Source organism: Diplotaxodon limnothrissa, linkage group LG5 (assembly GCF_057381915.1).
Source record: "Diplotaxodon limnothrissa isolate DT_005_m linkage group LG5, D_limnothrissa_male_GT1.1, whole genome shotgun sequence".
Classification (NCBI taxonomy): Eukaryota; Metazoa; Chordata; class Actinopteri; order Cichliformes; family Cichlidae; genus Diplotaxodon; species Diplotaxodon limnothrissa.
In genome coordinates, this window is record NC_140600.1 from 32207858 (window position 1) to 32233813 (window position 25956).

Here is a 25956-nt window from a genome sequence, read left to right on the forward strand (position 1 = left end):
AATACGCAGTTAAGTGTCAAGTACAGACGCTGCTTATCTGCATTTTGTAATGGCAGTGATTCTGGCTGTGACTATTTTTACTTTTGGTAGCTACAAGGTTCTAGGAATAGATAGTCTTAAGATATCTAAAATTAGGTGCAGATATACACAGTTCTCTCACTATGAAGCCTCAAGATCCTCTCACTTTCTTCTACTGTCATCTGTAGTTCAGGCTTTTTGCTTATCCTCTGAAATATCTGATATAGCATCCAGTACATGGGCTAGTAGAGAATTCAGATCAACATTCATGGCTCCAGAAGCCAAAATGATGACACTGGAGATGAGCTTTTTTTTCTTCTTGCACTACTACTGTTTGTGGTTTTGAACTCTGGAGCACATTTTCCTACCACCATCAGTTTAAACTGCACTAACTTAGGTGATCCTCATCCGGCAACATGACAAAGTTACACTTGAGATCAAATCTAGTTCTATTTAAATCATTAATTTTAAAATCGTTTTTCAGATCATTTTCAGATCATTCTTGAGGTGTGATGTTTGATATAGTGAATGACCTAATACAATATTAGTGAGGTGGATTTCAGCCAGAAGTCGGGAAGACACATGTAGTAACCTGGCTAAGAAAACACAGCACAGTTGTACAGCAGTGGTTCTCAACAGGGGAGAGCTTAACTTTTCATGGGGCTTTGCGTGGAAGTGCACAGTTTAAGACTCAAACACCTTCCTGGGAGACCGATGACAGAAAACTTTGCTATAAGAGTCCAACTTCTGGGATGACATTAACCAGATGGTTTCTAAACATTATGGAATGAAATCCACAAATAAAATAAATATCAACATAACCTCCTTGATTTGGTTGTTGACATTGCCCAAACTCTGCAGAGGCTCCGGGGGTTACGTAAAGCTTGCGTGGACACAATCACCACACTGAGATGGACAGAGATGTTGCCCTTGAATCCAAGGATATTTTCTGTTTGTTGGTTCTTCTTATTCAGTCTCAGCCTGTGGAAACAGTCGTTAAATTAACTCAATCTTTTTTGTTTTCCTTTACAGCAGCAGGAAGTCCTTTCTGAAGCTAAATCGCCTTGATTGCCGACTAATTAAATGCACAGGAATTTATCTTAATGACACTGCAAGGGAGATATATCGACAACACAGAGATTTACAGTGCATGCTGACTCATGCTACAAAGTTAAGTGGCACTCATAGTGTCAAGCAGATAAATAAGTATACATTTAAACCACTTAACTGTAGAAATTACTTTTCTTTTCTTTTTTTAAATCCAAGTACTGGAGGTCACTGTATGTAAAGGAAAAAAAATGCTTATTTCTCCGTATTGGTCATATTATGAATTATGGTTCAAAAGTCAACGAAAGCAGACTTATTTTCATATTAACAGCCAAAGTTTTTCATATTATATAAAGTGTTTTTGAAAGGAACTGTACCGTCTCATCTCAATGCGTACGACCAAGTAATCCCTAAGCTGAAGTCAAAACATCAGAATGACAAAATACCGCAATTATGAAGTTTATGGCATTAATATTCTCTCCCTGTGATATCTTTCTCTTCGGCTGCTCAGTGGAGATTATCTCTCTTGGTTATTAGTGCAGCATGTTGACAGGCATTGGGGCATGTTACACTGATAATAGGAGAAGAAGAGAAACGAACTCTAGCTCTAGCCTGTCCCTGTTAATACGTCCCACCTACACTTTGCCTTTCAATTCCATTTATCTCTTTCCCTTCCCATCTCTTGGCCTCACTAGTGCAGCTATTTAATCTTTAAGCAAGTGAAGTTTAGCAGGGGAGAGATCTTTGTTGTTCGGTGATGCTTCTCATTTTAGATCCTATTATTGTTTATAAGACTCTGCAGAGGAGGAAGCAAATATCGAATGAAATAAAAAAGCAACACAATAAATGACTGTTAGATTATAACTAAAACACCTGTCTATAATGCTGCAGTGTTCCCATTGTGCTCCCACTCAGAGTGGTCTAGAGCTTCTGAGTCTGAAACACTGTGATGCTGTATGAGACTGAATGGTCACCCTCCTAAAATGATCAAGGGTTTACCTCTGTGTGAACAAGCATGCACACACTATGGGCATAAATTACATGTGGCACTTCTAAGCACTTTTAATCAGTGACATGAACACTGTTTTTTCTCTGCTCTCACTTTTAGATTAGCTGCAATGTAGGTCAACAGCACACAACACAAGACACCACAATTTTTTCAGTGTTGACCGAGTTCTAATATATCATTGAAAGAAGCAAAAAAAAAAAAAACAAGGTCACTGATACTCGAGAGGGATTCCTGTCTTAAACAGTGAGCTCAATTGTTTCTCTTTTTCTGTGTTTTTTTTTTTTTTTTTTACCAGACAGATGCTTTATCCATCAGTCTCCCTTAGCTGAGAGAGCGAGGATTCCTCTAACAGGACACGGGTCGAGGACATCTGAGAGACAACACATGGGGATGTTTTGACAAAGCCCCGGCCTCGTCTCTGATGAGAAAGAGTCCCATATGGATGGATCTGTGCACTGCACGGCTCTCATTTCCAGAATTGCCTGTCCAAGGCAAATTAATCACAAATAAATCCATAAGGTCTCAGACTTGTCACTCTGCCTTGCATTCATGGAGAAATCCCAGAAAACTACCTATAGTATCTTGGGGCTCAGAGTGAGACAGGTAGAGGTGTTACAAGCAAGAAGCAGACCAACAGGAAGCCCTTACAGTCAAGGAGAAGGCCAATAATGTGAAAAGAGGTGCCGGGATTATAAGAGGTCATACTGTCTGAATTTGAGATTCAAAAGATGGTGTGGGATAATGAGGAGTGTGACGGAGGGGCATATGGAGCAGAGCCCGGCATGTGCAAAACCATGTGGAAAACGTTTGCAGGCTTAACAGGCCATGATCTTTGAATTCTGAGAGATTCGCAGGGATCGCGGGTCACGTTATCACATCCACATATGATAAATGTGCTGTGAAAATGAGGATAATAAAGTGCATGTGTATGGGTATACAAATGACTGCTTACTGTTATTTCATTTGTGTACTAACAACACGGCTGAATTTTGACAGTTTTGTCTTATTAGACTCTTTCTTTCCCTTATCTGAAGCTCCCTTAATTCTTCTTGTTTTTCACCCTTTTTGCTGCTATATGGATGTGTGCAGGGTGGAGAACAGACAGAGAAATAGAAGACCAGCAGACAGAAAAAAAAAAGCACCTGGCCATACTGAAATCCCATCACAGTGGGGAAGAAGGAATAAAGGCTCCTGAATGTTCCCTGGGGCCCTCTGGGAACAAAATGACATGTCTTAGAGCTCGTCTATTCACCTCCTGCTGTTACAACATCCTACAATGTGTAAAGACCAAAGAGGCCGCCTCTATCAAACACACATCACAATCCTTTATTGGATCCGTGTTTAAAAGAAAAGGGGGGTAAAAAAGAAACCAGTAATGGAAATTAAGGGATGCTGCTTATGATGCAGATATTAAGTCATGTTGTCTGTAATGCCATTTAACAGGCAAATGTTGCAGTAATGAACATCTGCTGAGGCACTAATTTGTATTCCTTATGTTTAACTAAACAGCTAACAGCAGCCGAAGTAGCCATCAATCCACAAGAATACGAGAGGCTTTTACTTTAACATAATATTGTGTGAATGCCTATTGTGTAGGCAGGCTGTTGACATTTTGGTCTCTCTTTCTTTCCCTTATTTTCTCCCACTCTCTCTCTCCCTCACTCGCTTTCCTCCGTTACTGCAGCCCAATGCAAACCTTCCCTCATCTTTGTTTGCACAATGCACAATGCAGCAGAAGCCTTGAGGGGGTGTGTTTGTTTTGTTTTGCTTTGTGTCTTGTTCCACACAGAGGACAGCCATCCAGTCATCAGCATGGCTGTTCCCCACGTGCACTGTTAGTCAATTAGAGCTGCCATTAAAGGCAGAGGCACCGAGGGAAATAAAGGCAGCGGCGTGGATTTGTCTGTGCTGCGCTGATTTCCATCCTTAAAGCCTCTCCAGACGAAGAGGCTGCAATAATTGGGATTCTGACAGTGGGTTAGGGGGACTCATTTCCTGGTTTCGCCTCCTCCCCACCACTTTTCCATGCAATCATGTCTATCCAATCATGTCCGCCCAGCACCTACCTTTGCACTCGACCCCCCTAACTCTCTTTATCTATAGCCACATTTGGCTGAAGAATTACTGAAGCCTTTCCTCCTTAATCTAATTGCTCTGGTGTAACTCCAGGAACATTGCTTCCAAGCACCTACTACCGATGATGCAGACCTCACCAGGAGACAGACTTGTGTTGTTTTCCAATTCTTTTCAATGTGACCTAAAACACGTAGTTCTACTATTAGTTGGGAGAAGTTCTCTAATAAACAGTATGTCTAAATACTGGAGTAGTTGCCAATAAATCTGGTAGATATCGGAGTTACAGAATATTACTACTCCAACAAATCTGGGCCACAAGGGTACACAAACTGCTACTTCTTTTACAATACTTTTCTTTCTCCTTAGATACAGTGACTATCAAAATCATTGCCAGACATAAATCAAGTTGTTGTTATCACTGTGACAGATTGTCTCCATCTGAATCTTCACTCCTCAATAACATGAGCCACACTCCCACAGTTGAGACCCTTGAACTCACAATAGCATGGGGTTAGATGATCAGATTACACTCAGGAAAACACACATGGGCATTGTTAAAGGAGATTGCAATTCCACCCATGAACATGGCTCTCATTGTGCCCCACTGAAGAGAATGCTTTTCATTCTAGGGCAAACAGGACCTCATGTGTCTCTGTGGTGCACCATCTCCTCAAGGCTCTGAGGGGAAATCAGATCTTTCTCGTCAGGGCCAGCTCTACTGAAAGGGTCTGGTATGGTTTCTTCACTCATGGCACTTCTTAGAGAAGAAACTTAATCTCACTTATAAGACAATTGCAGAGGGAAAAAAAAGGCCTCAGCAATTCGATGTAAGCACCCCATTCTGCTGTCAATATTTTGACAGATTTCATGACAGCATAATTATTTGCCGGGATCCCTGCCAAGGGTTTAATTGTTACATGCGTAATTACACGTTTAGTTGAGGAGATGTTGGTACAAAGCACTGGTTGCATTATTACTATTAGAGGACAAATAGTGTCTTTCATCTTGCCTCCTTTATGCTGTCTCTACAGCTCCATAATCCCCTCATGTAAGAGGATACCTTACGAACCCTCTGAGGGCACCTCTCACAAATCAATTCATTACCCCATAATATCGGCTGGCATATGTGCATCTTTCATAGATCAATTCATTATCCAACTTCTGGCAGCTGAAAGGCGGCGGCAGACCACAGTTTAATGTAGTGATATCAGTTTGCAGTGTTCAGGAAGATGACTAGAGAGCACATGAATTGAAGGCAGTCTTCCATCCAAAAAGGCTTCTAACCAATCGGGGAACTACAACACAACATCTTTTTTTAGTCGTAATGGTTTTATGTCCTTTCTTGGTAAAGGACACACTTCCCAATTGTTTGTGCTGAAGCTCATAATTATTGTATAGAGCCATAAAATCCATCTCTGTATCATTGTGCTGCATTCCACAGCTGCACTCACAGATAATCCATCCCTCACATAAAGCTTTAATAATGAGTCAATGCATCACAGGATCAAGGGAAACAGAGGGAAAAAGAAAATGGTGAAATTCTGCGCTCATGTAGTGTATATATGCTTGCCAGAATAACTGCCAGTACCCAAATCTACTTTCACTGCCTAAGTGGTGCTGAAGACGAAAAGGGAAAATTGGCCATTAAAAAGGTTTTATCCTAGTTGATCTTGACCAACAAAGCCAGTGAACAGAAACTGAGAAATAAATATGGAGGCAATCAGACAGAGCAGGCAAAACGCAGTGAGGATATGAAGTGGATCAACATACTTTCCCTGAGTGGACAACATTTAATTGTATAATCCCATTTAGCTCAAAATACACCATGACTGAGGACACCCCTGAGATGTTCCAATCCACCACATGCAGTGAATTACATGTAGGTCAGAAAACAAGCAGATTAGTGTAATTATGCATGGATGTGGATCAGAGTAGCTTGCTGCACCATCTTCACATGCCTCTTATTGGCCCATATTCCTTAAGGAGGAGCCGCTGCCTGTCCCCATTAGTAGTCCTTGAACAGGCCTGACAGTGTTTGGGGAGGCAGCACCCATCAGGTTTTACCTTCCCAGCACACAGGCGCTAGGGGATGCGCTGTAATTACAGGTGCACATAAGAGAGGCAGCAACACACCGCTCTGAAATGCAGATGGGTGGTTTGTTGTGCTGAGCTGGATCAGCACTGCTGCAGTCCGCAGGTTACACGCTGCTGTGCTGCTTCAAGTGATCAGCATCTCTAAGCACGCTGACCAAATGTCTGTTATCTGTTGAACTTGATCACTGTGAACAATATGCACAGAGATGTGTTTTTCTCTGGGAAGAAGCTCAAATGCTTAAAAGCACTAATATTAATAAAAAATATATATATACATATGGAATAAAGAATGTATTCATACAGGAGATAAAACAAAACAAAATCACATACTGATTGTGTATAATTTAAGGATTCGTTTAAGGTCTACTCTAAATGTTCTGCAATTTCCAGAGCAGGAAAGTTAATAAACAACTGCTTCTTTGAAAAGCAGTTATGATTTTAAACCAAACACCTGTGTTGTTTGGTGCTGCGATTCACATCCTTTTACGGCAGCTCAGAAAAACTCAACATGTTCTGTAGTCATGACTTCCAGCAGTAGCTGTGTAGTTTAAGATCCAACGCCAGCAACTATTATTTCTGCTGGAAAAAGGATAGGATCATATTTTGTATGGAAATGCCCCAATGTTGAATAAGCTATGCATAGAATATGTACCTCCCATCATATTCTTGATATATTACCTAATATCATTTTATAGTGTCAATTACATTGTAATAAATAGATCTCGGAACAGCTTAGTGCACTACAAGAGATAAAAATTGCAAGGACTATATCCTTTAGTTGATGGAGTACACTGTTATGACAGAGAAGACTGATTAACTAGTCTTAGGAGAAAACAGAGAGCAAAACATACCTCGACAAACAGTCCCATTTTCCACAGGCTCATTCCCAGCTTTGCACATACAGCGCCCGATAGGTACCATCCACTCTCCATCGCCGTTGCAGTACAGCTTAATAGGCACATCCACCTCCTCTGCATTTGGGATACAAACCCCTCTTGCTGCCACAAGGGAGGTGCTCTCTGCTCCAGATAGGGTCTCCTGGAATAATGCCCCGTTAGTGATTATACGAGGACACTTCCGGTAGAAGACACGAACAGCGATGAGAGACATGCAGCCGCCATAATCTTGGAAGGCCAAGTAAAAGCCATTCCGTGACACTGGGCCAAAGCTTCGAACCTCAGTGTTAATCTTCATCACTCTGCCCCCAAGGTCGACCTGGGAGAAGCTCTCATCTGCTGCAATGGTGTCAACCTTGATCCAGGGGTTCTCCATCCACGGTGGTGATGTTCTGGTGGCTGAATCAGAATCAGATTCATAGTAATATAGGTTAAAAGTCTCTTTACAGGAGCCTGGAACATTAGGAATGCTACTGCAGTCCCTAACAGAGAACTTCATCTCCACGTGGATTCGCTGCGCACCGCGACGCCGGATGTATTTTGTCCGTACCCAGTTGTTCTGATTGGTGTCGAAAACATTACAGACTTGGTACGTCCGGATGGTGTTCATGTTTTCATCATAACCGCTCACCTCTTCCCACTGTTGATCAAAGACATGGAATAAATTTTGTGTCAGCTTTCAAAAACACTTTGATTTAAATACATTAAAACAAAATAAAGCAAAAAACCTGCAACAGAGACACTCGTAAGCCATATTCAATAATGTTTTCTGATCATTTCTAATAACAGAAATTATCATCAAGTCCCGGAGCTACCTAGTTTCCAGCAATAACAGGTATGTTTTCATTCACTTCTAATAACTTCAATTACTGGGAGTAATCAGCTTAAAACAATATTTTGATTCTAATGACTTCGTGGTAAGAGGAAACATAATATCTCTAATAACTTTACAAGGATGCATTCCACTAGCTTAAAGAACAAATGAGAACCAGCCCTCCCAGCATGTTCAAACACGAGTATTACCTTGAGAAAAGGAAAAGCCTTCTCCAACTTCTCAAGGTAATTATTAAGAAATTAAAGTATGTTTCATGCTTACTTTGAATCATACTTAACTTAATTTCATTCGATACAGTCAATAAAATAACAGTTTTCAAAACAATAGTAGCAATAGTAATAGAAAGAACTTCTTCTACTGAAAAAAGGCTCACTCTTCAGGGCTTCTAAAACGTTGCTCGGTTATTCCTAATGCTTAATTTCTGGATACTTTAGGTCAGGGTATGAATTGAGTTTCAAGCTTCATCGGGCAGCAGTTTTTTGCATGGTAGAGTCTGTCAAGAGTTAAATATAGCATTTAAGAGTACGTGTTAAACTTTTAGAAAGAATCTCATTTGGGGAAAATAAATGCATTTTGGGTGGTTATAGAAAAGACGCTGTAGCCACAGCACTCCATGCTGCATTAACTCACCTGGAAGAGCATGGTAGCTATGTGCGGATGCTCTTCGTGGATTACTGCTCAGCTTTTAACACCATCCTTCCACACAAACTGGTGGCCAAGCTACAAGACCTGGGGCTTCCATACAGCACCTGCATGTGGATCAATAGCTTCCTCTCGGGCCGTAGACAGAGAGTCAGAGTTGGCCATCACACATCCTCAGCCCTGAGTCTCAGCACTGGCTCACCCCAGGGCTGTGTGCTCAGTCCACTGCTCTACTCTCTCTACACACACGACTGCACTCCTCGCCACCACAGCAACATCTTTGTGAAATTTGCAGATGACACCACAGTGGTGGGGCTCATTTCCAAGGGAGACGAGTCTACGTACAGAGACGAGGTGGAGCAGCTGACGTCATGGTGTAAGGCCAATAACCTCCTCCTCAACACTTCAAAAACCAAAGAACTCATAATAGACTTCAGAAGGAAAAAGGCAGAGATCCAACCACTATTCATAAATGGGGACTGTGTAGAAAGGGTGGCAAGCTTCCGCTTCCTGGGAGTCAATATAGAGGAGAACCTTTCCTGGAGTGTGAACACCTCCGAGCTGCTGAAAAAGGCCCAACAGAGACTGTACTTCCTGAGAATTCTCAGGAGGAATAACATCACACAGAGACTGCTGGTGTCCTTCTACAGAGCCACCATTGAGAGTGTTCTAACTTACTGCATATGCATCTGGTACACTAGCTGCACAGGGGCTCAGAGGAAAGCACTCCAAGGGATCATTAACACCGCCCAAAAGATCACTGGCTGCCCTCTCCCCACACTGGAAGTTCTACACAACGCCCACTGTTTTAAAAAGGCCCAAAACATCATAAAAGACACCTCACATCCTGGCCACTCCCTGTTCGAACTGTTGCCCTCAGGCAGACGGTACAGGGCAATCAGAGCAAGGACTAATAGACTCAAACACAGCTGTTATCCAACTGCAATAACACATCTGAATACTACAAAAAAATGTCCATCACGCCACTCTTGTGTTAATCTATGCACGGTCTGAAGCATGTGTGTGGGAATGTATGTGAATGTTTTACTGTTATATCTTATTAGTATTTTAAGTATTCTATCTATTTTATTTATTGAATTTTATTGTTTTATTTATATTTTGATATTGCTAGGGATGATGCAATGATCGGGGACCATTCTTAATTTCGTTGTTCTCATGACAATGACAATAAAGTTTCTGATTCTGATTCTGATTCTGAAAAGGAAATCTTTTTCCACAGGCTTAGACTTCTTATATTCGACTGCTCCTTCCCATTTTCTCAGTAAAGGAATATTTCACATGCTATACCGCTCAAAGAGAAATTGGAGATGTGACATTAGTCACTTGAACACAGCAGAGAGACTCTGGTTTATATGATAGCGTGTCCTACTTTTTTTTTTATTGTAACTTAATAGGACACATTCAAAGCACATGCTGTTATGGGGTATTGAAAATGTAGTGAAAGCGCCTTTCACTATGGTGAAGCACTGAGAAAACATGACATGAATTTTCCACAATCAAAGTCACACTAAACTGGCATAATCATATTACACAGGTAATCATATAAAGAATAATCAGGGGGCAAATTTTACTCCAGGTTTTTTCAGCATGCTGTTCCACTTCAAAGTCCACATTCTGCACACCAATTTAAGTTCTCGCTCCAGCTATACAGAGTCCAGATGCAGCCTCTGTGGATTTCCTGCCCCTTGGCTAAGGATCAAACCAGCTTTAAACACCATGTACTCTAACCACTATGCAGGCCATGACCTTGACCCCAGCATCTCAGCCAAGAAAAGAATCCAGTTCTCACCCCCATGAACCACTTTGCATTGGCTGCTCCTGCTACGGCTTCTACCATTCTTCCTCCCCCTTCACTCTTCACTTCACAGCTGATATAATTTCTCAAATTAGTGCCCACTTAGTGAGGATTTTGACAGATTTTGACGGTTTGGGAGAAAAAAGTCACCCCTCCTGTTACAAACTTGCATTCTATCAAACACTTTTACTAATTAAAGCAGCTTTAGTTCTTAATTCCCATGTCCCAGTTAATCATTGCTAGTGTAATGCTTGGCGTGACCCAAACAATCACAGAAGCCAACCTAAACAGAAAAGTCTGATGTGCAGCCAAAAATAATACTAATAATGAGAGAGAGAAAAAAAGCTGCATTAAAAAATTTAATAAAAGCTTAAATGGGCCAGTCATCCAGGCAGCACTGAAAAAAACTGAAGTCTCCCTATTAAAAAAGAAAAAAAGTGTTTCAATTGAAATTTATATTTATATTTCTCTTCTTGACTATCTATTTACAAATGAATTTCTAGCGTTAATCCTTATATTGATTATCTCACTATAATTATGAGGATTTTCCTTCCGGTACCTTTAGAGATCAGATTAAAACCTAATTAGTTGGAAGGCATGGATGTATGTGCTACAGTTCACGGGTATGGTTAACAGGGAAGGAAAAAAATCTGTCTTTTGCCCAGTATTGGCAGACATCATCATCCCAGGTCATGAGCACCCATTGACCTTCCCACTTGTTGAGGAGCAGTAGGGAGGCTGTGGGCCAATTAAATAAGAGCGGACAGCTTGCTTGTAGTGAGCAGAGCATTGGGCAATCACAGTTTAATAAAATGAATGTGGAGACAGGTGGGGGTTGCTACTAATGAGGGATGCAGACAGGGGAAACTCCAGGAAAGTGTTGGCAGAGATGTGGGGGAAGGGTTGAATCTGGCTAAAAAAGACCCCAAACAAAATGTGTTTTGATGAAGGGCCCCTTTTTGTCCTGTCACGGCCTCTTTGCCCTGCTTTCATCACAGCCAGTGGAGGGAAGCAAATGGGGCATAATAAGACCCTAACGATCAAGCGCAGAGTGTGAAATTAGAAGAAACGTCTTCATTTTCACAGCTTTTTGCACTGGCTCTTCACGGAGAATGCTGTAAAAGGTGGTCGTGTGTTTTGAGTACAGCAGGTGAAGGTAGCACTGATGGAGGATGTCTAGAGAGATTAGATGGAGGGAATGAGCTGCCCTCAGATGACGATGGAAACAAAAACTCCTACTCATTGTACCAAGATCCTGATACATTTGGCCAAAGTTTTCTCAGCAAAAGTCAACAAGCAATGGAATAAGCGCACTGAACAGTACACTAATAGACCGTAAAATAAGCTCCTTTGCATTTGTGCGTGATTTGGGGTAATTTTTCAAAACTGTTAGACATGATACTGCTTCAAGATAAACAAAAACTAATGGTTTTTCACGGTACACATGCTTCCTTCCTCAGAGAAACATCCTCTCATGATGAAAAACCAATGGTGTGAAACCGAATGCGCGACTGGTTCCAAACAAAAGCACACTGTTCTGCGTTTTAATTGCTCTCGTTGGGGTCCTAGCTCGAACAATCTTGGGTCGAATGGTGCAAGAAAATAGCTTGCTATGTTTGGTTGAACCTGCTGGATGTTACTCATTGGTTAATCCAAACGTACTTAAACAAACACTAGTATTTACCTGCATATAATAAGTGATTACTCTGACAAAAAGCAGGTTTTATTTTTTTGTTATTCTCTTTTTATTAAACAACCTATATAAACACAAATAATCCAAAATAAACATATAATCAAGAACAGACGTAAATAATAAAAAAAAATAAATAAATAAAAATAAGAAAAACAGACGGGTGTACCCTCTAGTGTGTATGTACTCGCACACACATATTCACTCACACACCCATATTCTTAAGCATACATACACATACCTACTTACATATGTGTTCACTTGTAGTCTCATACATACTAACATATACATATAAACACATAACGATTCAGAAATGTGGCATATATAGTTACAGAGATTCAAACAAGATCGGGTCTCCTTAACCGGATGTAGTGTTTCCATTTACCCCAAATTTCACTAAATATATCAAACTGGAGTCTTTTAATGAAGGTAATTCTTTCCATTTTAAACATCCAATGTACAGTCTCATGCCAATCACCCAGTGATGGAATTTTCACACTAAGCCATTTCTTGGTAATAATTTTACGGGCAGCCAAACTCAGGATACCATACAACTGCTTAGACATTTTATCTACATTTACTGAGTATAAATATCCAAACAAAAGTTCGTCCCAATTAAAGGGAAGCTGCATACCAAAAATAATCTGCAACTCAGAGTGGATCAATACCCAAAAAATGTTGATCCTTGGGCAAGACCAGAACAGATGAAAATGTTTTACTCCTTGGGCCCCACAATTTCTCCAGCAATTAGAGTGATTAAAATAATGTTTACTTTGTGCAGGGGTAATAAAAAACCTACAGATACTCTTCCAACCGTAACATCTCCATGTATTAGAACTAGAAATTCTCCACTGAAAAGCGCACTGCTCATACCAAATGTTATCTGATATTGCTATATTTGTTTCATTTTCCCATTTTTTTTTGATGTAGGTAGTATTCCACTTCTTAACCTCTTGTATACCCTTGTACAATCTTGAAATCACCTTAAGGCCTGTGTCAGCCTGATAAGCCTTGACAAATATACTCAGAACAGGTAAAGAAAAAAGATCTGTTCTCTTAGGTATAAAATTATATAGATGATGCCTAATTTGTAAGAACCTAAAAAAGTCCGTTTTACTTAACTGGTATTGATCTTTTATTGATTGGAAGTCCCTAAGAATTCCCTTATCGTAAAACATACAATATGCCGTTAAACCTTGTCCAGACCATTTTTTATATCTTACGTCTAATTCATTAGGTAAAAAATCACTGTCAAAAGCGCACCATCTTAAAATCCTAACCTCTTCAATCCAATCATTCTTATTAAGAAATTGTAACCAGAGTTTTAAAGGTAGGTTAATCCATTGGTTTCCTTGATGAATTTGTTTTTTAATAAGTGTCACATCCCCTAGAATTGCCTGAATTGGAGAATCTTTTAAGGTCACTGTTTCTAGTTCTTTCCATCTCGCTTGATAATCTACATTACACCAACACACTAATGTCCTCAATTGAGCAGAAATATAATAGTCTTTCAAACATGGGAACCCCAACCCTCCTTTGTCTTTAGCCAACTGAATAGTTTGGTACTTAATCCGTGGTTTTTTCCCCTGCCATATAAACCTAGAGATTATTTTGTCCCATTCCCGAAATTGTTTGTCAGTTATTTCTACAGGGAGTGTTTGGAATAGGTAGAGCATCCTGGGCAAGATATTCATTTTAACTGTATCTATACGTGATTCAAAATTTAAAAATGGTAATAAATTCCATCTTTTAATATCCTCATTTATTTTATAACTTAAAGGATTAAAGTTTGCATTGTATATCTTAGACAGATCTTTAGTAATATTTACTCCAAGATACTTCATCTGCTCCGTTTCCCATTTCAAATTGGCTTTAGCCTTAATTTCATAATTGGGCTCATAGTTAAAAAAGCAGGTTTTAAAAACTATGATAGAATCTTTGAGAATCCCTAGCAGTGGCATAGGAAAGTAAATTGTTACATTCATGGCACAGTCTAACTACTTTTCAAATACACTTCTTGTTACATGAAGTGTACTAGAGTCCAGGCAAGTAATTGCTCTTGTACTTTACACAGAACCTCTATTTTCCTGCCAACTGTTGTTATGTTTTCTTAACAAACTATTTACAGGTCCACTAACTGCCGAGGAGTCTGATTTAGATTACTCTGGAAAAGCAACACTGAGAAACTATTGTCTTAAACAGAAAAAAAAAAGCTTCAGAGCGTGAACTCTCTCAGGCAAATTTTCTTATAATTTCTTGAAGTAGTCTTTAGGAATAGTTCTCCAGGCTTAATTGCCAGCATTTTGGTAATTTTTCACCATTGTCATGTTGAAACAATCAGATATTTTCCAGCCCAAAACCTGATGGTACTTTTCTGTGTTGATGAATCCATAAGTACAATAATGGTCCCAAACACCACTGGCTGAAATGGAGCCCCAAACCATGACAGAGCCACCACGGTGTTTTAAATATGGCTGTAAATGGTAAATGGCCTGTATTTGTATAGCGCTTTTCTAGTCCCTAAGGACCCCAAAGCGCTTTACACAATCAGTCATCCACCCATTCACACACTGGTGATGGCAAGCTACATTGTAGCCACAGCCACCCTGGGGCGCACTGACAGAGGCGAGGCTGCCGGACACTGGCGCCACCGGGCACAACGACCGAGACTGTCCGAGCCGGGGCTCGAACCGGCAACCTTCCGATTACAAGGCGAACTACCAACTATTGAGCCACGATCGTAGGAACTCATGTTTGTATCGCTCTCCTGATCTCCTCTGTACAATGATGATTTAAAACATATTTCAAATTTGGACTGATCCCTCAATAAGACCTGTTGCCAGTGTTGTTTTAGTCCAGTTCTTTTGCAGTTTGGCACACCTTAGCCTTTTATGCCCATTTCCCTTCCTTTAGAGTGTTATCTTGATAGTCACTCTTCTTTTGGGACCATTTTTGATGTGTCTTCAGCAAACAGTAGTTGCTGCAGAGCCACATGTATCTCTCAGGTATTTTACGTAGTCTTTGCTGGATTTTCGTCCCTAATTCTTAAGATCAAGACTTTTTGATACTTTTCAGCTGCTGTAGGAAGTTTTTTTAGGCTTCCAACTTCTCTAAATTCTTCAAGTTTTTCCAAGGAACGACACAACATGCCATGCCAGGATATACCAAGACTTTGGCCAATGTCTCTTTAGAAATCACCTTGATGTTCAGACAGTTATTTTTGCTGTTTTTCCTAGATTTCACTTGAATGATTCATAGGTCACTGTTAAGGAGCTTAACAAACAAATAAACAAAACCAAAAAAAGGCCTTTCCTCTGAAAATATCAGGTACAAGGACTGGACTGAAAATATATGAAAAATAGCCAGTGTCCAAAGAAAAACTTCCAGGACGTCTAGAAAGGCAGGACAATTATTACTCTTTTAAAAATTACTTGAAAGTCTGGTTCCTTGCAACACAAAAAATGAAGGAATGAGGGTTGGCACAAGACTTTTACACAGCATTGTAGATTGTGCTGGACTCGAGACTGCTGCTCCCCTCTTCTTCTGTAGTTATTTAAGGTGCTCCAGTTCAGTGAAGCTCACTGAGAGTGAGGCCCAGAATCAATATCTCTTGTGCCATTTGAGGAGAGAGAAAGAAAAGTTCACCTGACCTGCAATCCATGTCTCTTCATGACAGTATGTCTCTACTTTATCTGTAAAGCCAGGCGGAACGCACCGACAAGGCTGAATTATTGACTAGAGCAGGCCCTACAGCTCGGATTATTAACTAAAGACAGTCTTTTCTTTAAGTCCATGGTTTCATATCTCTTCATAAGTTGTTTTTTTTTTAGCAAAAATATATAAATTATGTACATTATGTAAAAGATATTGTATACTACCTCTTGTATCCATTTATCGTGTAATTTAACAGTAACTTTATTTAAACACAATTTAAACACAATTAGTAGGCACAGGTGTTCTTTGTTTATGTTTATGCTGTAATAAATAACCCCACTCTCCTATTTCTGATTTAAGAAAACTTTTATCCATGTTATGGCTTTGTGTAAGTGCCATATTAAACTTTTGCAAATATAAAAAGGTACGTAAAAGGGCAGAGAATTGCACAAAATACAACCAATTTAAGTGCGGATGTTAAACATTTCAAGGATCCTGCCATGGAAAATCCAGACCAGACTGCAAAACCCTCAGAATCAAGGTGCTGTATTTGAATCTGCTTAACCAGCTGCTGCCAATCTGGGCATGAAATGTGATGTTTTGATTACATTAACTTATTTGAGAACTGCACTTGTGATTGACAAGTCATTAGCCAATTAGCACACCCTTCCACCAATCCTTCTAACTCTATTAATGAACAAAGTTTGAAGAAAGAACTTGATGCCTACTAGTGCATACCCATGCTATTGTACTGTTTGGCCTGTTCATGATGTTCAAACTGATGGGGGCTACTTAATCAGGAGTGGTAGATATTGTTTATATTTTAAAAATGGGCCATTTCAGCCTACTGTTAGGTAGTCACTAAGTATGCATGAGTCAACTTTTCTAGATCTACAAGAGACGCTATTTTCAACAAACAATAGGAAGCTTACATTAGGTGTTATAGGTACACAGAATATAAAAAGCAAGTAATGCATCATGCATAATTCAACTTTTGTGGCTATATAGTAGATGTTGTGAAATAAAAAAAATTATAGGAAGTGTTAAATGGTCATTTTTGCCCATTGCTAGGTAGTTGCTAGGTAACATAAGGACATAATAATATCTGCTACAAAAAATTCAGTGATCTAAGATGTGCCAAATTTGGCTGTACAACTCCTGGTGGTCTGGAAGGAGTTTGCAAACAAAGAAGAGATAAAGAGAGATTTCACATATTCTAAAGTTATCTGAAACTACAGATTGATATCATGAGCTCATCAGGAAACTACTGAGATCACTGTCCGGCTTCTTTACAATGAAGTCTTTTTGCAACCACAGAAGTTACCCCCAAGTGCTCTTTAGAAAGAATTCAGTTTTAAGGCACTTCCATGCCAGCTTCATTTTTCAGACTCCGTCTGCTAAATCCGTCTTTTAAACTGTCTGAAGCAGAACAGTCATAGTCATGTTGCGTGACCAGTGTTCAAGAACAGCACTTGCATCTTTCCGTAAAACATGAACGTAGTAACCCTGTGGACCTTGGCCCACTAGATCCTTAAGTTAAGCTCAGTGTAAATAACCTTGGTGTAAAAATGGACTCTGACTTTAAACTGAACAAACAGATTAATTCTGTTGTGAAATCAGTTTTTTACCAATTGAGCCTTTCCCCCCAAACTCAAGATCTTCTTATCTTTTAATCATTTTGAGTTACACATGCTTTTATAACAACTCAACTGACTATTGTAATGCCCTTTACACATTACAATGGTCATTTACTTCTGTCAGTGATACTTTCAAGCCTTCCAACATGCTACTGCACACCTCCTTAACAAAACCCGTAAGATGGCTCATATCTCCCCTGTTCTGGCATCCCTTCACTGGCTTCCTGTGCATTTTAGGACTGATTTTAAGATTTTATTGTAAGTTTATAAATCCCTTAATGGGTTGGCTTCCTCTTATCTTGCTGATCTCGTAACACCTTATGTTCCTCAAGGTCTCAGATCTGCAGATTAGCTAATCCTCCATGTACCAAAGAATAGATTTAAGAAACTTTCTCAGCCACAGTCCTTAAACTGTGGAATGAGTTACCTCCACATGTTAGGCTGGTCATTTTGTAAAGTATGCCTTTATTCTTCAGCTTTCAGAGTGAACGCTTTGGTATTTAGTGTTGTATTTTGTGATTCTTTAGATGTGTTTGTGCATGTGTGTGTGTATTCATTTGTTTCATGTGAAGCACTTTGGTCAACTTTGTTATTTTTTAACTTTTCTTTATTAATAAATGTGGTTTGGAAAGGAAAGAAAAACAGCTACACTGACACGAAAGCACACAAAACAAAACTCAAAAATATTACTTAGTGCTAATGCTGCCATTCACTTTCAAAATCATCCTCGTGACTAAACTGCTTCCAAAGATTTCCACAAAAACACAAGTGTTATGTCATCTGTTATATTTCTCTAGTAGGACTACTATGCTTGTACAACATATTCAAACTGCATGTAATGCATTCAAGTTGGCAGAAAGTTTTCCTCTGGATCTGTGCAAATGGAGAAACTTAACCAGCATTCAGACAGTCAGTACATTTGTTGGCTACAAATAGTCTACCACAAACACGCTCTTTGGGACTGCTGTTGATGCAGTCAGATTTCTGATAGATGGTTCTGCTTGGAAAGCACAATTTGAAGATTGTTGATTGTCATTACAATCATTCGAAGCTGTGTGAATGTCTTTAAAACTGTTATCTTGGCAACCACATGAAAAATCAAAAATGACTGCACCTATTACTGCAGCGAGCAGCAAGGTCATGCATAAGATTATTTTACCTTTCATATGCTATCTGCACATTTTCAATGATTAAAAGCATGTCATTTTATCATAGATATTTACTGGCAAACCAAGAAATAAAATACATTATAGATAAGTGTTTAGCTGCAAAACAGACACGCAGAACTAAACAGCTTGTTTAACAACCCCAAAACTGGTGAGAATAGTGACACATCACTGACGAACGTACCGTCAGAACTCTAAAAACGTTTAACAGTTTCATAGGTTGACATAACATCTACTGTCTGTTTATAGCATCTTGTCATTACGATGTTTGAATTAAACTGATTTAGTTTCACAGTCCTGAGCCACATAACACATCACTGCTCTATCACTGACAGAAGTAAATAAATTATTCACACAAACATGGAGAAAGAGACCCAGTGGAAAACTCCCGGGGCATAGTCAAGCCATTTGCAGTTGTGGGAAATCTGTCAGAGCAAGAGTGGCTTCCCTAGAGGGACACAGGACAAATGACACCCACTCTCTGCATTCAATTACTACAAGAGAGGCCATGGGAGCCAAATCCTGCAGGAGACTGGGCTTCACCGAGAGGAGAGACTAACCCACACACAGACATAAGTAGAACTGTCTGCTGCAGTCAACTCTAATCGCCACTGTCCATTACTAATGCACAACATGTGAAAGTTGGAGAACAACTCCATCTTTTACCCCAATTCCACAAAGTTATATGTGGATTACGTTAGCATATTTCTATACATAACTCCAAAATTTCATAGACTTAATTGTGAATTACAACAAATCGGTGGTCACTGTAAACTGTAAACAGCATCCCTGTGTTTTACAAATTGCTCGTTTATGTTTAGAAAAAGCATGCCTTGTTGGTTTACCACACAATTACACGTAAGCAGCCGCATTCTTATTTCCAAAGGAATTCTTAGTTATCTTTGATAAATTACAAGGAAACAAATTTCTTTTACAAACATTCTGCAACATGTGCTGCATATTGTCTTTCTGGAAAAGTGTGCACTGCGGTGTGTCCCTAAATGACACGAGATATATCCTGGTACAGCACCACATTATGACACATACATAATGATAACCTAACCCACAGAGTACCTAATTATGCTCTCTGCCGACGCAGGAGACCTCAGTTTTTCTTCCACAGTAGCTGTGTGTGCGCCATGCAGCCATAAGTCTATTTCTAAATGACTACTGTTGTTAGTACTTCAGCGTGGCAATGAAGAGGTCAGGAGGTCTGACCTGATGTTCACACGTCTCTCAGCTCCACTTGACAGGAAAACCATTGACCACTTAACCCTGCTCTGCTAGTGCTGTTTTTCATAGCTGATTTTCATTAGGTCAAGCTCTCTGGGTAACTTTAGATAAAACACAGCCACATCAGTTTCTTTGCAGCACATCTTTGAAGCTGTTTATCCTAATAATGTGTTCTTGAAGTGCATAAGTAAGGTGTAAACTTGTTGAAACAGTGCTACACATTTACATATTACCATTACTTTTGTGCAGTCAGTTTCCTTGTGGCCATCTTCACAAAAGCTGCCCAAAGACCCAGTTTAAGTACTGTACACCGAGTGCAGGGGTTTTCATGTGTGGGTGTGCTTAGGCATGGGAAATGCATTTTACTGCCAGAATGTGAGGACTTTTTATTAGGAGATACTTCCTCAACACTTCCTAAATGCCCCTAGCTAAACTTTGGTTTGGTAAATATTATACTGATTCTTAGTGTTTTTATCATTACTATCAAGAATAATGTGGCTGTCTTAGGCACAATATACTGTTTGACTGTCATTTTCCATAATTAAAAAGGAGAGCTGCCTGGCAATACACAGAGAGAGCTATAAAACTTGATTTACACATCCCGAAGCGTAATATTGTTTCATATAAATCACTTCCAAAGACCCACTGTGGGATGACGATTTTGTGGCTTCATTTGAACGAATTTTTTAAAATAATAATTTGACAGACATTATTCAAGTATCCTGTAAAATAAGATAAGAATAATAACAACTGCCATAACATTTCTGACTTTCAGTAATATCATACTGTTTCTTGTTTGCATTGCCATTGTTGTAACATATCACATGCCATGTTAGGATATAGAGTATTTCATGAAGCTACAGAGAACAGTGAAAGCCAACTGCTGGTGCGGCACTCTGCTGGATGTTACTGATCCACGAACTAAGCCCGTGAAGCCATGCATATATATGTGTAAGACAATAGCTTCTGTAAAGCACCTCTTGCTGTTATACTGAGAGGGGGGAGTACGCTCTGTTTCCACACCTGTTGCCCTGGCCCCTAAGGGACAGGCTATCTCCATCACCCTCATTCTTTGCTTTCCAACAGCCCAGGCTTTGGCCAAGCTCAGCCACATCATCATAAAGCCTTAGTGCCCACACCGATAAGGCCAAGCTATACCTGATAAAATCCAAGGGTTTAAGGACTTTACATTTCATTGCACTCCCAATGTGGAACTTTTCCAAAGGAAGCAAGAACTGATTTGGGAAAATAAGAGCCCAAACTAAAAAAAAAAAAGGAGAGAGAGAGAGAGAGAGAGAGAGAGAGAGAGAGAGAGAGAGAGAGAGAGAGAGAGAAAAATCATATTCATAAAACTGAATATGATTTGGAAAAGAAAATAACCACAAACTCAGGCATTACACCACATTTAACTGGAAGACATGTGATTATTGAAGAGCTTAGAGGTCTTTAGTTTGATGTTTAGACTCTAGTTTTACTTATTTTGGCAACCATGAGCATTTTAACTGCATGCACAGAGTTTACAACGGGGACCTTTTCATGTTTCTTTAAATATTCAACTTCTTAGTCTAGAGTTTCCACTTAATATGAAATCTCATTATTAAAAAAAAATGGTGAATGAATGTTTTGCTGAATCAAACATTTTGCAAAGATGAAAGAAAAATGTGATGTAAACTGTCTTTGGAGTTTGCATTAGCTCGCTCTCTGCAGATTGAATCCAGAGCTGGCAGGAGAAAATGTTTTGGTATTGATTGTAAAAAATTAGCATGGGAAGAGACAATGTGCCCTCAGGTTGGTAGAGATGAAGCAGTCCTAAATTTTTTACCGTAGAGCTTTGAAGTTGTATCATGGAACTGCTGACGGCCAGCTCTCATCGCTGCATTTTCTTTAACTTTTTTTTTTCTGTGCAAACAGACACAGCGTGATGGAGTATAATTTGAACCATCTTTAATACAAACCACAGAAGCATAAATAATTGAATAAAATCGGCAGAGGTTTTTTGAAATGCACCAGCAAATAAGCCTACAATGTTTTTCTCTCTCTTTTGGATCCATTCTAGGAAGGCAAAAGTCTGTGGTGGAGAAAAAAGTGGAGGAGACTCTGGTTTTGGCTGCTTGAAGTGGGCCTGGCTCGCATGTGGCTTGGAGGAACCAACGCGCTGGCAAACCATGTGGAAATACTGTGCATCAAACACCAACAAGGCTCATAACACATTGCTTCCAGTCTGGCATTAGAACACACATATTTAGCTTTAAATGAACATACTTCACCCATAAAGTGCTTGCCTTGAACCAGAAAGTTCAGATGAGGCTAAAATGTACAACATCTTATTAAAAAAGCTACGTCATTCTCCAACTCCGAGTCTGCCAGCACATCTAAAACCTGCCTATTGTTTTTTTGTCATCATACTTAACCTGCTCTCTCCTCTCCCTAGTGCTGATTGGCTGCAAAGATTGTCCTGCATGCATAAAAAGCCAGAGAAGACCACGGGGTCAGAACTCTCTCTCATTCTCTCTGGTCCCCTCATCTCTCTATCAGCACCGGGATTATTCCTTTTTTTTTTTTGCTTATAATAATTTTGCTTATATAATTTTGTTTATTAATGAGTTGGAAGTCCCGTTTTCAGTTTGGGTTTTATTAATTTACTTTACTAATGCTAACTATGGGGACAATGCTGAATCCAAATAGTCGTGTTGTTGGTTTTGTTTGTTTTAGCAGGGGTTCCCTTCCCTTGTTTTCCATGTTTGTAAGAAATGAGTTTCTACAGCAGTGATGGGACATCTTGTAGGTTTGTTTCTTTTTTGAGGCATGTATTTCTGGACCCTAATATATTTAGGTGCTCGTGCTACTTTTGTCTCCTTGTTTCACTGATAACTTTCATTGTAATCTACCGTTGCATCAGTGAAGCTTCTGCATCTGTTAATTTGTGTGTATTTGCAACACTCTGGCTTGGTTATTTTGGGAATATTTTCCCTCCGCCTGTTACTTTTGAATAACTACAGGATTTATGTGAATTATTGATGTTAATTCAGCGATTTATTTTGAGACTTTACTGAAGTTGTATTTTTCTTTTCAGCTAATTGATGCCCTCAGAGCCTTCAGCTTTCAGACTGGAAACATACATCCTCTCCACTTTGAGCTTTAAGATTCAAAATGTTCCTTTTTTTTTGTGATCAACATTTTATTGATTTAAAACGGGGTTGGGGGGGGGTAAAATGTTCCTTTTTGATAAAGCTCATATGCTTTTGGCAAGATCAGGTGACCCTGGTCCCTTAGTTATGGTAGTATCGGCTCAGACTGTTGTGGGACTTGTGAGACACTGAGCGTTTCTTCTCGGCTTACCTCTTTCACTTCCAAGGTGTTAAATAACACTGCAGCGTGTCATTAAATTTTGTCTTCTCTTTCTCTCATAGTTTGTGTTTTGTCCCGTCTCCCTATGTCTCCCTATTCCTTTTTCTCTTCTCTTTCTCCTCACCCCCCAACAAGTTGTGGCAGATGGCCGCCCCTCCCTGAGCCGGGTTCTGCCAGTTTTTTCACAAAATGCTTGCTCGTAGAGGATTGTCCGATTGTTAGGATTTTCTCTCGAAAACTGTAGGGCAGTATAAAGCATCTTCAGGTAATTATTGTTGTGATTTGACACTATATTAATAGATCTGAACCAAACTGATCTGAACCTAATTTTTAGCTCATGGCTCATTGAGGAACTTGTCCTCTACAGTTTGTTGCGTTTTTTTTATGTCTGAGCTGTGTTTTTAACAAAGAAATGTGGTTTCATTTAGAGGGCTTTGCAGTTTTGCCGAGCCGTGATAAATTTAATCACTGCATTAAAGATCCTTTGTTGGCTATCGCTACTCGTTCTTCTGTGCCTGTTCAAAGAATCTAAAAAGAAAGCAATCAAATCTGAACTACGGACTGCTATGGTATGAATATTTAAATGCTACGATAAAAACGTACAAAGAACACCACAAGTGTGTGGAGTTTGTTATTTCTAAATTCAAGTGATTTCCCGCTCTGCAGAGCAGGCAGGCTCAGTGGTTGATCTTTTGGCCTGAGAGTGAGAAACAAAAACACTGACTACCATCATAAAAAAAGCTTTCATGGGAGAGTGAGCAAATAAGCAAAATTAAAAGCATTTAAACAATTAACCTTATCGACTTTTAAAGAAAGGACAGGGGCACTAAGTACAACAGAGGCTATTACAGGTTAATCATAGAACAGCTGGGAGGGAAAATCTATTTAATAAAGAACTAGGACGATTCCTTGTTCTGTTTTTTGTACTTCTTTCTTGATTGAAACACTGATGTCAAACTGAGAACTTTTCTATTTAGTTCTTGAAAAAAGTGCTACATGGCACAATCTGTGGCACTGTGATAACTGTAATGTTGTGACTGTTATTTCAATGTAAATATGTGACCAAAAACTACATTTAAAAAAAATCTTTGCCACACTTATAAATACTTAAATAATAGCTTAAACGAAATCTTCACTGTCAGAAGTGGCACAAAGTAAAAGCAGGCACTTACACTGTTGTCACTTGACCCTGACACAGGGTAGACAGTCCAGCCGAGCTCCGCCGTGGCTGTAGTGGAGTCCATGAGTGTCTCTGTGGAGAGCCATAAGAAGAGATGGCAGAAACATAATATTACTGGGGTTGAATATGAACTGCTTGAGTCAGACAAACAATTTAAGGGGAAGTCTACAGTATGAAATGTCAAAGTGTTGTAATGCTTACTGAAACATCTGAATATTTCTTTATATTATAAAGGACTGTTTTAAATGTGCTGGAAAAAAGGGGGGAGGATGTCGAATGTTTTCTGTTCCCATTCTCATTTGTCTAGTCAATAAAAAGAACACTAGTTACATTGCTATAAGTTTCATAACAGCTGTGGTGTTATTTGTATGACTTTATAGAAAGAATAGAGCTTAGAGCTCAGAATAACAAAAAAACAATAGAATCTCCATGACATAGAATAGAGGCTACACCCTATACTGCACTGTATATGAGGGAGAGAAACAACTCTGGTAATTGGGGTCAAACAGAAATGTGCCTCCTATCTGTCATGAGGTCATCTGTGCCACACATTCCTCCAGCCTGAACCAACTGTCTGTCATATGCTTACTGAGCCATTGGCACAGTCGCCTCCTTTGCTCGTTTTGCTTAATCTCTGTACCCATGCCCTCACGCCTGCTTTTCCACCACTTCCTCTCACTTGTGCCACACACTTTAACAGAGGGCAGGTCTAATGAATTTCTTCAGCTCATTATGCCTGTGTCTGTCTTGTAGACTAGTGTTGAACTGCAGCAGATGTAGAGACCATTCATCAGGTTCAAGGCGTCAGCTGCAAGTCCAAAATGCCACAGAGGGATTTAGAAGCCCCCTTGACAAACACGGCTACTAAGCTTAACATAAGTCACAGCCAGTGATTGTTATGCAGGGCCAGCAGACAAATGCTTGCTGTGGCTCTTCATTATCATTGTTGAATGGACTGATTGACTAGGTGCTAACAGCGCGGGTTAATTAAAAGTAGAGTCAAGGTTAGATAGATCTGTTTTTTAAATTAATTCATTCATTTTTACGAGTAATAAGTGAATGAAATCAAAGCCAGAGAGGATCTCTGTCTCACAGGACTTTGTTCAGCCCTGTGCATACTCTGAACAAAATCCGTAGCTCTGTAACAGCCTGCAAGAAATGTTGGAGATTTAAAGTTGTTTCATAACCCTGGGTTTTCTCTGATTTTTATTCCAGCAAAGGCAGCAGCTTTTAATTAACAGGTTCCACACACGCTGGTTTATTTCAGGGCCTTGTGCTGACTTTCAGCATCGCACCAGCACTCAGAAGACATAATACCAGATTTCGCATCCTATTCAGTTATCACAAAGTCTAAATCTTATAATTAGGCAGATAAGACTGCAATTGAGCATCTATTGATAACCTTGTGTGTGACTCAGAGCTGAGGAGTCTACATGGGTGTTAGGGAGTGAAATGGTAATTATCCCCCATAATGATAACGATAATTAGTGGAAAGTAAAGTGAGAATAATGAACCCCCTCTGTGGTGGTTAGGGAGTGTTGTGGGGGAACGAGGAGGAAATTTCCCCAGGAATGTAACACTCCAGCCTCCTCTTTCTCTTCTTCTTGTTTTTTCT

At 39.6% G+C, this 25956-nt stretch overlaps 1 protein-coding gene across 1 annotated transcript in view; it reads right to left on the reverse strand.

Moving 5' to 3' along the window:
• ephb2b (eph receptor B2b) overlaps positions 1–24985 on the reverse strand; it is a 75248-nt gene extending 50263 nt beyond the window's left edge. The window contains exons 1-3 of the mRNA XM_085353534.1: positions 24931–24985; positions 24334–24413; positions 7096–7780 (exon numbers count right to left, since the gene is read on the reverse strand). Of these exons, the coding sequence (XP_085209660.1) occupies positions 7096–7780; positions 24334–24413; positions 24931–24985 (820 nt within the window). The remainder of the gene's footprint in view (positions 1–7095; positions 7781–24333; positions 24414–24930) is intronic.
• Between the last annotated feature and the right edge of the window lie 971 nt (positions 24986–25956).